The sequence below is a fragment of the Mesitornis unicolor genome, unplaced genomic scaffold (assembly GCF_000695765.1).
Source record: "Mesitornis unicolor isolate BGI_N332 unplaced genomic scaffold, ASM69576v1 scaffold28649, whole genome shotgun sequence".
NCBI lineage: Eukaryota > Metazoa > Chordata > Aves > Mesitornithiformes > Mesitornithidae > Mesitornis > Mesitornis unicolor.
Genome location: NW_010208430.1, coordinates 11,866 through 24,676, shown reverse-complemented (window position 1 = coordinate 24,676; position 12,811 = coordinate 11,866). Strand labels below are relative to the sequence as shown.

At 50.5% G+C, this 12,811-nt stretch overlaps 2 protein-coding genes across 2 annotated transcripts in view; one reads left to right on the top strand and one right to left on the bottom strand.

Moving 5' to 3' along the window:
• Positions 1-8,047, top strand: part of ERLIN1 (ER lipid raft associated 1) — a gene marked incomplete at its 5' end in the record, with an annotated part of 13,749 nt that extends 5,702 nt beyond the window's left edge. The window contains 8 exons of the mRNA XM_010192510.1: positions 734-795; positions 1,699-1,824; positions 2,911-2,984; positions 5,315-5,373; positions 6,262-6,353; positions 6,916-7,005; positions 7,312-7,391; positions 7,574-8,047. Coding sequence (XP_010190812.1) covers positions 734-795; positions 1,699-1,824; positions 2,911-2,984; positions 5,315-5,373; positions 6,262-6,353; positions 6,916-7,005; positions 7,312-7,391; positions 7,574-7,792 — 802 coding nt within the window. The remainder of the gene's footprint in view (positions 1-733; positions 796-1,698; positions 1,825-2,910; positions 2,985-5,314; positions 5,374-6,261; positions 6,354-6,915; positions 7,006-7,311; positions 7,392-7,573) is intronic.
• A 206-nt stretch (positions 8,048-8,253) lies between these two features.
• Positions 8,254-12,811, bottom strand: part of LOC104546976 (disintegrin and metalloproteinase domain-containing protein 8-like) — a gene marked incomplete at its 5' end in the record, with an annotated part of 15,867 nt that continues 11,309 nt past the window's right edge. The window contains 2 exon segments of the mRNA XM_010192509.1: positions 8,254-8,385; positions 12,444-12,541. Coding sequence (XP_010190811.1) covers positions 8,254-8,385; positions 12,444-12,541 — 230 coding nt within the window.

The following is a 12,811-nucleotide window of genomic DNA, read 5'->3' as shown; positions in this document are numbered from 1 at the left end:
CAGGAGCAGAGGCTGGGATTAAACCCTACCTCCAGTTCCCTCATTTCTCTGCTGGTCCGGCAGCAGGTGATCCCTTGGGGAGAGGACTGCCTGCAGGCTTCTTCCGATGAGGAGTCTGGAGCTTCTTGACAGGGCACATGCCTGGACACACGTGCATGGTTGCGGTGTTGCTGGAGAGCTGTGTGCAGCGTGACATTGATGCAGGGAATGTGAATTAAAGCCTGTTAGCTCCTTTGTTTCTTCCTTTCTAGCAGGGACCTTGTCAGTTCCCGCTGGCATTAGTAAATGCATGAACTTCAAAGAAGGGCTTTTCTATTTAAAATGCATTTGCTGCCTAGAAGAGCTGCGGTACACCTGCAGTTTGTGTCTGCTCTGCTGCTTGCACATGTCATCTGCTGTCCTTGTTGCCTTCCCTTCCTTGAGCCTTTCTGATAGCTGCAGCAACATTCAAAAATGTTTTCCTTTCGCTGCCTAAGTAGGAGATAACAAAGTGAAGTGGAAGTGCTTTGCAGACTTGCTGGAGCACACTTTAAATTTATGCAGAGGGAGGGACCAGTCTGTACAAAGCTGAGGTTTGCTGCCATCTAATTGCAAAATGCTCGAGAAGTCAGAATTGTTCTGGGTAAGTTCAGTAGAATTTAATGAAAGAGGGGAAAAAGACAGCTTTGCTTTCAATGTGGACTGCTGTTAACAGTTGCAGTAATAATTCACTAATTCTCTTTTTCACTTACAGCGGTGGTGTTATGATCTATATTGACCGCATAGAAGTTGTGAATAAATTGGCACCATATGCAGGTATTTTTCCCATCCTGTTTCAACAAGCTGCACTGTGACTGTCTTTGCTCGTCTTGTAGCTGCTCTGTCTTAGTTTGCAACACTTCCAGTTTCTGTGTCTTTGTTATCCTTGTGGTTCCCAGTGCTGTAGCACTTCGCTTCGTCCGTGTGCCTGCAAGCTTTTTGAAGAGCCACAGATGTGCAAAGTTGAAAATAAATTCTAGGATTGCTTCTCTCCTGTACATTTAGAAATGTGAGGGATGCTCGAGCAGTTGTATTTCTCGCTGCTGGAGGGAAGACCACCTGTGAAACTAAATACGCAGGACAAAGCCCCCAGGTGCTTACCAGCTCAGCTCCTGGGAACATCACAAAGGCAAAGCCCACGCAGGAGCCTCTTACCTTTTTATTTCACCAGCTACTGAACCAAAGACCCAGACAGCTTTTTTTCTTCCCAGCAGCATAGCTTAATGCAAAATGCGTTACTGAGGCATTGAAGGGTGAATTCACAGTTGTGGGAATGATGCTTGTTGTCAGTTTATAGTGGTGTCTGTTCCTGTGCATTTGGGTCCTGGACAGGCTTTACTGTTTCATTTGTTTATGCAGATCAGAAAACAAAACCATGCAGTATATCTTGCTGTAATTACTCTGCTCTTTGGAGTCATATAACCCCAGCAGCACTGGGGGAGGGCACCTCTGTGGGTTTTTCCTCTGACCTTCCCACTCACAGCAGGCTTTTCACTACTGGCTGGGCAGGGCGGCTGTGGCTTTGTCCAGCCAAGTCCTGAAAAGTCCCAGGAATGGAGATCCCGTGCCCACCTGTCTCAGTGCTGTGCTGCTTTCCTGGTACCCTGAGCTGTTTTGGGGTTGTGATGTTGCAGAAAGCAGTACGTGTCAGTGGTGACCTGTGATAATCCTCTTCCTCAGTGTACGATATTGTGAGAAACTACACTGCAGACTACGATAAGACCTTGATCTTCAATAAGATTCATCATGAGCTGAATCAGTTCTGCAGTGCTCATACCCTGCAGGAGGTATACATTGAGCTATTCGGTAAGTGGATGGCAGCTGGATGCACCCACCGAGGGCTGTGAAATCTCCCTGTTCTGCTGTGGAACATGCTACGGCAGGCTCCTGTGAGCAGACAGGCTCTATGCTGGAGTTGCTCTCTAGAATCCAGCTCCTTATATATCCATAAGTCACTTTCCATGTAATTTTACTCTTTAATGATTCAGATTTCTTTATCTTTCCACATCTGATTTCAGTCCTTTTCCGCTTAGGACTGAATTCTGGATGCACAAAGTCACCACACTGCTCTTGTGCGTGCAGTCATGCCCATTGCCTTCACTATGATGATGGTTTTGTCTTGCCTAGTTCTGTTTTCAGGCCCCTGTTCTACTGCTGAATTGACTTTTTTTACTTTAAAAGCTTCCTTCTGGCTGTTTTCAGCAAGTGAGAGACGGAATGGATGTGCTATCAGTTCATCACAGTGCTCTGCTTTGTTCACAAGGGGGTAGTAGTGGTTCAGGAATTAGCAAATGGAATATTCTGCTTCTTGGTACCTACCCGTGCCCCCAAAGACATAACAGCATCATGTTCCTTCTTGAGTGGCAGAGCAGGGGAAAATGGGTTTATGGAAAATGAAAGTTTGTCAGAGTTTTAATATTAAGAGTCTGTCAATCTTTGAATGCTGTACTCAGACTTGTATATGTCTGTAGTTAGAGAGGAGTTTCCTGGTCATACATGCAGCTTAATCCCTTCATAACTGGCCATTTCTGTGGAAAGATCTTCCCAGAGCTTGGAAGTGACAGAATGGGGTTTTTTTCAGTAACCAGTAATGGATCTTGCATATCCCTAGAGACTTAAGGGAGAGCTTGCTGCTGGCAGCGGGGTTGGTGCAGTTCTGTCTATGAAGGGATGGACTTCTACCGTGGCTCTGGGTGCTTTTTCTTGCTCATTCTCTTGAACATTTTCCTGGGGGTATAGAAAGGGAAACAATGTACTGAATGATCTCAAAAAGCATCTTTAACTTACACCATAGATGCACCTGCTCTTCAAGGCCAGCTGACTCCCTGCCACACAAGCTGTAGGAGAAATGATGATAAGCTAAGTGGTCTCTCTCTTGTTCTCCAAACACAGATCAGATAGATGAGAATCTGAAGCTGGCCCTGCAGAAAGATCTCAATGTCATGGCACCAGGTCTCACTATCCAGGTAAGTTTATTCCCTAACAAAGATTATTCTTTTTTTTTCCCCACCTCTAACTTGCTCACCTTTCACTGGATTGGTGAGGTTTCTTGCTTTGGTTTTCCACATAATGTGAAATAATTGAGCTTTGAGTTGTAAGACTGTGTGAGGGTGACCATTCTAAATGCTAGTTTTATGTTAAGGGGAGTCTTGCAGCATAGAGAAAAGGACCTTTTAGGCCACAGACCTGCAGATATTGGATTTGATTTGCAAAGAGCAAGGAAATGTTTTTCTTTAAGCCACCTTTGGCACCCCTGCAGCGCTGGGTGCTCCAGTGTGCCAGCACAGCTGCTATAGGTAATTAGGAGGAAAAAAAACCAGGTTTTCATCTTTTCTGCACTTGTACCAGAGGTAGAGGAAGATGTTATATCTTAAGTGTTTTTCTGCTTACATTTAATGTTAGAAAATCATGTGTAATCCTGACTGGGCTATGGGACATACGGGCTTTCTGGCATGTTGAAGTTTAAGGCAACCAACTGGCAAAAATATACCTTAGGCTCACAAGGGCTAAGATGGAAATCTCTGGAGATTTCCACTGTAGGGAAGAGTGAGACCAAATCTGTTTTGCTGTTCTTGTTGTCACATTTAGCTAGGCTGGCTGGCTACATGTAGGGAGGGAAAGCCTCCCGTTGACAGCAAGTGAAGTGCTGTGATAGATAGTCTCCTTTGCAGCTCGTTTGTGTATAAACTTGCTCCAATTTGATGAGGGTGAACCACAGGCAGTGCCTTATCACAAAGACATTGAGATGGCACTGCTCTTCCAGATATCAAAGTTAACTTGCACTGTACATCGCAGAGAGATTTCCTATATAAGTTCATCATCAATTAAAATTATCGTCATAATGTAAAGGCCCTTTTTGATCTCAGTATAGAAGAGCATAAGCAAACCTCACAGCTCTTTGGGAGATGTTAACTACAGAGCTAGATCTGATCTGCAGTGTACACCCTCCCGTCTCAATTTGGCGTGCCCCATCTTCACTGTTGATCAGAAGCTGAAGGATATCCTGCCTGCATTGGCCCAGGCTGTGCTCACCAGACCAGCAGCCTGAAGAGGTCTTGTAACTAGGGAGGAAAGTGGTTCATGTCTAGTAGTTAAGAGACGGTGTGATCCTGCCCTCATGTTCTTAGCATTCATTTTCAAAACAGAGCTGCACCCTTGTCTCCAGTAGAACTGGGCCTCAGCATACAACTCTACCACGTTGTTGTGTCTCTTGTCAGGAAATACTCTGCTCTCTCAGTGAAAAGCTGAGCTTTCTTTAAACTCTCCACAGCTGTGTGACCCAGATTAGCTTAGCTGTACCTAGCATTGAGTTGTTCTGTGAGCTCTAAGGGAAATAACTCTGTATTTGGGCATAAAGCTTTCCTCTTGAAGAGCATGTTTGCACACGTGAGTACTTCAGAGATCACTGACAAGTCATCTTTGGAAGAAGTGACTCAGAAAACAACTCATTGTTGAAAAGATGCTGTGAGAGGTATTTAACAGCATTTATTTCAAGGTTTATTAAAACTGGTGTGTGGTTACTGTGTGCTGCAATCACTCAGTTAGTAAGATGAAGTAGGCAAAGCTGCCTGTAGAAGACCAGAGGAAGCCTTGTGATCACAGACCCTAGTACTCTCATGGGGATCTCTGACCACCTCCAGTGTCCACTGGAAGGGCAGTAGGGCTGGATGCAAGCCATGCTGGATGCTTCTGAAGAGTGTTGAACAAGATAGTCGGCTTAGTGCTGTGCACATCACTCTTGATGGTCCACAGTTGCAAACAGCAGCTGCCACCCATGCCCTGCTGCTTTCCCCTGTCTTCACTGCTCTCTCTCTCATTGTGTTGTCACTTTTGCAAGCTTTTTTCCTGGAAAACCCATTCCTGAGCTCATCGCCCTGCCTCTGTCTTGCAAGTCTCGCTCCTGCAATTTAATTTCATTGAGTTTGTGAGCTCTTTTCTGGAGCAGTACCTTGGAAAGTGTTGTCTGGTGATGCTTGAAGAGTCTTTGGAGTGGACAACTTAGTCTCCTCTAACAGAGGGGGTTGACCTCTTTAGCAGCCTGCTCCACAGGCATTATTTGGTTACTTAGGTGCCATAAAAAGTGAAAAGATGGGAAATACAATTATAAGACACCTCTGTAAGAGTGGCTGTGCTCAGCTGTGTTGTACAAGAATATCAGGAACCATTATGTGCGGTCTAGGATCAATGTGGAGATGTCCAAAGCACTGCAGCTGGTTTTACAAAGACATCCCATAGTTATGCAGCTCCCATCAAAATCTTTAATTTAAAATGCACGCACATTTTGTTTTTTTCATAGGCTGTGCGTGTTACAAAACCCAAAATCCCAGAAGCCATCCGAAGAAATTTTGAGCTAATGTAAGTAGCTGTACATAAAATTGTATGAATTGGTTTTGAGGGTCCAGCACAGGCATAATGCTATTACAAAGCTTTTACCTGGTGCTCAGAAGGTACGAGGTGGGTTATAATCAGCGTGTGCTTTGCTAGGTGCACTTGTGCGTTCTGTTTCTCCATTTCCTTAGCTCTTAGACCCCGGAGCCTTTCAGCCCTTCACAAACATGGTTGTTAGCATGTACAGAGTCTGTGTCAAGGCCATGTTCCTACTCCTTTATGTAGAGGAGACACTGATGTGCTATAGAGAACCTGTAGAAGGCTCATAAACTAAATTCAGGGCTTAGGACTCTTGATGTCTCACCCATCAGCTTTCCTCCAGCAAAGTCTCAGAATTGCAGACAGGTATTAGTCTGATGTGTATCTTTCCCAAAGTGGGGTTATTGCTGCAGCTGCTCACAAGGGGCAGGCCGTTTCCTTGGAGACAGCTGGGGTTTCTTGTGTTGCGACTTGTGCCGGTGCCTCTGGGACTTTCGCTGTGCCCTTCTGAGCAGAGTCCAGCCCTGGCGACTCTGGGACTCCTTTGGGCACTGGGAGATGCCGTTGGGCCTGGCTGAGCAAGCCCAGCTCCCCCAGCCTCTGTTTGTATGCCCTGGTCTCCGCCCCACATCTGCAGTAGCAGATACATTAGCATCCAGATGTGGCCTTACTGGTGCCAAATAGAGGAGAGGGAATAATCCCTTCCTATGACCTGCTGGGAATGCATATGGTCATACAGCTGAAGACAGTGCTAGTCCTTGTGGCTTTGAGGACATGATGCTGGCAACTGGTTGGCTTCTTGTCCCCCTGGCCTCTCATGCCCTGGTTTGCAGAGCTGCTCCCTAGCTATCTTTCCCTCTTTTCCCTCCTCTGCAGGGAGGCTGAGAAGACCAAGCTGCTAATTGCAGCCCAGAAGCAGAAGGTAGTAGAGAAGGAGGCAGAGACAGACCGGAAGAAAGCACTCATTGGTACGTCACCAGTTTGGAGTACGAGCAGATGGGGTCCAGGCTGAATTTCCATTCCTATGTCCTCCAGTAAGCCGGGGTACAATGCTGTCTGGCATCACTGACAGCTCCCTGGACAAGGCATGGCCAGACTGCACCAACAGTCATTTAGAAAATACAAGTGTTTGTGCTGCTGTGTCTGCATCCCACCTCCCTCCCTGTAGCAGCAGAGCAGCGGACACCTCTGTCCTACAGTGGGGCTCCTCCTACAGCAGGCCAAGAGGTAACAGCTCTGTCAGGAAAACTGCTTGGGCTTGAAGCAAAACGTCCCTGTGCCAGGGAAGTCATGCTCGTAAAAGGGATGTCAGCCAGTGCAACTTCAGAGACATCAGCACTGTGTTTTCTTTCTGTAACTTCGTTGCTGGGAGGTACAAACTGTATTGGTGCTGTAGGATCCGAGCAGAAATGGACGCAGCAGAGAGAAAACTGCTTGTGTGGCACATTCTGTGACTGGGTGCTGGGGTTGGGGTGCTGATGCCTAAACCCTGAGAAGCAAATGTCTGAGCTGAGCCTGTTGTGATTGCAGAGGCAGAGAAGGCTGCTCAGGTAGCCAAGATTCACTATCAACAGAAGATTATGGAGAAGGAAGCAGAGAAGCGAATTTCTGAGATTGAAGGTAACCGTGGTGCTAGTGTGCTGCTGGGGTCGTCTTCCAGCTGAGGGTGGTGGCCGGTAGAGGAACCTCAGAACTGGGCATTGCCATCCTGCAAAAATAATCAAGGGTACAGTAGCACAAGGTTCGGCACTGGGGTCATTCCTCCCCTTTGCAGGCACTGCTCTGAGAAGCCAGCTGTGCAGGTACACAGCCAGCCAGGCTGTGTCACAGGCACACCTGGATCAGCTAGTCCCCTATGGGACAGATGTGACAGGCTTGTCACTTGCTAACACTTCTTTTCCTGTCTGTCCTCTGTTTCTGTGCTAGACGCTGCGTTCCTAGCAAGAGAGAAAGCAAAAGCTGATGCAGAGTACTACACTGCTCGGAAGCTGGCTGATTCCAACAAGGTGAGCACTTGAAAGCTGGTCAGAAGAGGACTTGCTTACCCTTTTCCTCTGCACAGGAGATTAGGTTCAGGTGGGCAGCACTGGATATAACAGCCCACATCCCAGGAAGCAGCTGCCTGAGATGAAATCAAAGTGTGGCCCCGAAGGCTGTCTCTTACGGTCTCTGGTTTCTCTTCTTGTAGCTGAAACTTACCCCCGCGTATCTGGAACTAATGAAATACCAAGCAATAGCTGCGAACAGCAAGCTGTATTTTGGTGACCGCATCCCCAATGTATTTGTGGATTCCTGTGCCTTCCAGCAAGCCAATCTGAGGACTGCTCAAGAAACCAGCCTTCCTTCACAGGAGGCCCCACAGACCTCTGGAGAAAACCACCTCAGAGCAAAGGAAAGCACTGGCTGACAGAGGTAGAAGGATACCCGGTGTAGCTCAACAGCCAGCCCAGCTGTGAATGGGGATGTTGCCCCATGCTGGTGGAGTGAATGCAGCACGTACGTGGACATCTCGTGTATAGGTGGCAGTTGGGTTGATTTTCTTCTAGCAACGCATTGCAAGTGCTCTGCCTCTTCCGTTTCTTCCCCTAATAAATTGGTGCTTCCAAATGAGGGATAATCCTGTACTAACATACCTATACTGGAATATTAAAAGACAGACACCAGGAAAGCCTTCTGCAGTAGGTGCAGTTATTTAGCAAGCATTACTCTGAAGGTAGGCGATGTGGCTTTGGATGCTATGTTGCTGCACACTGGTCATTCTCCACTGCTCCTCGCTGAGGCCAAGTGAAGAGGTTTCCTTTGTCCTGCTGATGAAGCTTTGCTTTGTGGACTCTGAGGCAGGTTTCTACCAGCGCTGTCTAACTCTCCTCAAGGACTCCAGTGGAGTGGGCTCTCCTTGGCCAGCAGAGACTGCGTGTTCCTGCTCAGGGTGAGGCCTGTCAAGGAGTGGTTTGGTGTGGAATAGGTTATTTGAATAGGATCTGCATAGCCATAATCTTCCTGTAGGCAGTGGCACCAGATAACGATTTGGAGCAAGCAATCTCTAACGGGCTTCTGTAACTCCCCCTCTCCAAGCAAGAACCTCATGATGGCTGCCTGTGACGGACTGTAGTATGTTTCAGCTGGGTGGCTGGGTCTCACCTTGCACCCTAAACCAGATTTCAGAGCATGGAGCACCTCCAAGCAGCTGGGTGGGAAGAGAGCTGGGAAATCTTTGCTCAGACCACAGCCTCCCTGTAGGTCTTTTCACCAGGGGAAGGGGCTGAATTTCCACTGCTTTGCTTTGCTGGCAAAGTGAAGGGGAAGAGAAGAGTGGAGGGACCCTGCTCTGCAGCAGATCAGATGTTTGACACCTCAGCTGTGACATAGGTGAGGCACTACTGCTCCCCAGTGCAAAATCCACTGCTCCAAGAAGTGAGACCTGCCTCATGTCTTTGAACAGCCACAGTGGAGAGTGTTGCTGGTCATCTCATTGCTGGCCAGGCTTTGCTGCATTGCAGGGCTGTTGGCTCTCAAGCAGTGCTGGCAGGATGATCTTTTCTCCTGCTGTGTGCTGTAATATATCCAACCCCTGCTTCCCAGGTGCCACTGCAGGGTGAGAGAAGGAGATGTGCTTGGGATGGAAATCTGCTGGTACAATCTGCTTTCCCCTTCTCAATCCTCTCCTTTGCCTGTGAGGATGTGCTTGTCTTTAAGACCTGTTTCTTGTGTTCTGCCATGATCCCTGAGGACAGTGGCTGGGGAAGCAACTGGCGAGAGCTTGAGCTGGAATGCTGTTCCCCAGCTGGTAGTGCTGCAGCATTGCCTGTCTCTAAACCAACTACAAGTTTGGAGATGGCCTCTCCTCCGCCAGGCTGGGATATCTATGTTCATCCTGCTTTCTGGTCCCCTCGGGTGCAGCCATGAGCAGCACTCGGCCCTGGCGCGGTTCACTGGAAGAGCTGGTTGATGGTGACGCTCTGGGTGCTGACACTGAGATCTTCTGTCCCTGGCACCACCTGCTGCCTCATGGCAAGGGGAGGAACGTGCTTAGCCTTTGCCCTGGTGAAGAATTCAACCCAAAACAAACTTCACCTCTGCTAATGATTTCCCAAATCAGTTGGGTGGGCTTCAAGCTTTGCAGCACTGTTTTCCTGCCCTGTGTGGCCTGGCTTGCAGGATGGCAGTGTCTCTCCTCAAGGAAGATTGGTGATGTACGGTGCCTTTCCTCAGCTCCTTCCCTGGCTGCCTCTCCTCCGTCCCTGGCAGAGCAGGGGTGCATTGACCCTGCCTCTCCTGCTGCTGGCCAGCATGGGTGATACATGAGTGTGGGACTTTGCAGCAGTTTCAGGTGGTCGGACTTTCCTCCATCTGTCTGCAAACTCCCAAGGCCCAGTTGATGCTTTGCTCCAGGATACCAGCTCCTCTTCAAACCCAGCCATGGCAGGAGGCAGGGACCAGGACCAGAGAGGCCAGCTGAGGGGGCTGAGCACCAGCCCTGGCTTCCAGGGAGGTTGTGGGTGAGTGTGCTGCTTCGTGCTCTGAGGATGGAGGGTGAGAGGAAGGGTGATGCTGTCGCTGGGAGAGGTTTCTCCAGTTCTCACTGTACATGCTTGGTGCACAAGGGTTGTGGTATAGCCACGTGCCTCGCAGATCCCAGCCTGGGGAGCATTAAGCTCAGTTTCTGCATGGGGCGGCTCATGCCTTCACCTGCCAGAGGCTTGGGCAGACAGTGCCCTGCTGGTGCAGAGCAGCCTTCGAAGGACAGTGGTGGGCAGGGGAGCAGGAAACGTCTGCATGTTGTGCTGGAAGCCAGCCCAGGCAGGATGGAGCTGAAACCCTTGGCTGATGATGGCAGAAGAGGAGTGGGCAGGCACAGCATTGGCCCCATTAGACCCTGCAGTGCCCTCCCCAGCAGAAGGGTACCAGGACAGAGAGAGGATGGCAGATTATTTCTTAGCTGTGGTGGTTGAAATGTCTCCTGGAAGTACTGTTTGACTTGCAAGGTTCCATTTCTTCTGTGGGGAGGGATTCGAGTTGTATCTCTTCAACTCTCCACCTCCTTGGTGCTGCTGGCTTGCAGCAGAAACGTGGCCGCTCCTCATCGCAGCAGCAGCCACTTTGTTTGAATTTTGAGATGAAGGCAGGATTTTTAGAACAAAAGCACTTCTGGAGGGGACATCGACTTGTCTCCATGTGGTACTCACTGGGGTTGGGCACTACCCAGTGCTGGCGTCAAACCCTGGGCATCTGACTGGCAGGTTCTGCCAGCCTGGGGGTGATGAGAACCAAAGGCAGGGGGGGAGCCACTAGAAGCAATAACCAGGCAGCTTGCAGCTCTCCTGTGGTGGTCAGTGAGATCCCCACGCAGGGAGCAGGAAAGCCTGCCAGGCCACTGCAGGAACAGCCGCCTCTCTTCAGATCTGAGCATTGCTGGGCCTCCCCACCGTCATCCAGGTGGATGCACGGCTCGGGTGTGCATCAGACACCTCCTGCCTGCGTGGTCTGAGGGACCCTGGGGGATGGTCCTGCAGTTTGGAGTCCTGTAGCAACGTGTGCGTGATGCTCGGTGCCTTTTGCAAAAAGCCTCCTCCCTCCCTCTCTGCTTCCTCAGCCACCGCTTTAGAAGCCTGAGTAGGTGTGCAAGAGGAGGGAATCAATTTAACACCCCAGTCTGGGCTTTGCTTCTCCCTGGGCTGGAAGCTCCAGAGCAGGAACAGGGGTGCAACTGGGAGTGTGGGTTTGAACTGGTTTTTCTCTCCATTCAAAAGGCCTGTGTGCTCCTGTGACTACAGGGGTCTGCCACTGGATCTGCACCTTCTTTAAGGAAACACGATAAGTATATTCAAGTTTACATGCACAGGGTTAAGTTCTTTTGATAAAGCAGAATAAAATTATTTTGTTACCATTTGCTTGGTGCCTTTATGTGTCTTTGGGCCGCTGTCAGTGTAGGCACACGGAGAGGGGATGCCTGTGCCTCTTGCTCTGCAGCAATGCTGCATTGAGTCGCACATCCCCAGCTGCAGAGACTGCCACCCTGAGAGCCCCAGCAGCAGCCTGGGCTCCAGGAAAACCACAGGATGGTGGAGCTGAGACCTGCTGGCCCTCAGGCCCTCACCTGAGCTGCCCTGGTGCTGGGAGCCATGGTGGCCAGTCTTGGGTCACAGAGCAGGCCCAGGGCCTGTTTTAGCAGCTGGGGCTGGGGGGGTCACAGCTGGGGGACTCACAGCAGTGTCCTACAGCCCCCATGGCAACCTCGCTCTGCATGGGTGCCAGGAAGCACTGCCATTTGGCCCCTGTGGCTCTGGCACAGGATTTGGGAGCTCAGCTCAAGCCCTTCTCCCCTCTGCTTCCACCCATGCCCAATCCTCCCCTGAGCCCCAGGCAGCTCTTTGCCTGCTGCCTTGAGACACCACACCACACCACTAACTTCAGTCTTTATTGGTATAAAAGCCTTCAACCTGAATTATATAAAAAATGGGGAGGGCCTGGTTCCACAACAGATGGCTCAAAATGGGCATGTAAGGGTCATAAGTTAACAGCTGCAGTAAAAAGACTCCCAGGAAGTTCCCTTTCAGGAGGACAGTAACTCAAGTGATAACTTCAGAGAGAAAAGCCCTGAAGGGAGGCCAACCCCAGCTTGGACCTGACAACACCCCTGGTGACACCCCCTGTGTGACTGTCCCGGGCTGGGCTACTGGCCCCAGGGCATGGTCCCTACAGCTGACGAGCCTGGTGGGCCATGCTAGGAGCTGCTCCTGGCTGTGGCCCCAGCAGGGAAGGGGCAGGAGGAGTGGGAGACATTCAGGACGTCAGGAGGGAAGGCAGCAGCTCCCAGGGCACAGGAGAGCCTGAACCAACTTGGGGCTGGCCTCAAAACCAGAGCTGCCATCGTCCCCACCCCACCCCTTGGAGCTCCAGCTGATGACTCTTCCTGGGCCAGCCTTGAGGCTATGAAGTCAGTTAAGGCACTACGCAGATATCTGTAAACACTGGTACCCCCCCAGGGAGGGCCTGGCGAGTGATTCAAGTAAGGGTGGAAGTGAGATGGTGGCTCCCCAGCTGTGCCACCCAAGCACCAGGGCCAGCAGCTCCTTGGCCACAGTGACACATGGAGTACCCTTGGTCACCTCCTGGCCGGAGGCGGCTTCAGGGCCACTTTTGGGGGGACACCCCGCTGAAAGACCGAGGAGGGTGTCAGCGGCGGATGAGGGAGGGCTGGTCCTGGTGGCTGCTCGCCATGGGATGGTGCCTTGCTCTTCAGTGCTGGAAGAGGCTTGCTGGGGGGCTTTGGCTTTGCCTGGCAGGAGGAGAGGAGAGACAGGAGTCCCTTGCTTGGGTGCCAAGGAGGGACCTGGTGGGGGACAGGAGGCAGCTTCCTTACCTGTGGGGCCAGGCGGCAAGGCCTGAGGGGCCGAGTGTCCCGTGGGGCCGCCGTGCTGCTGAG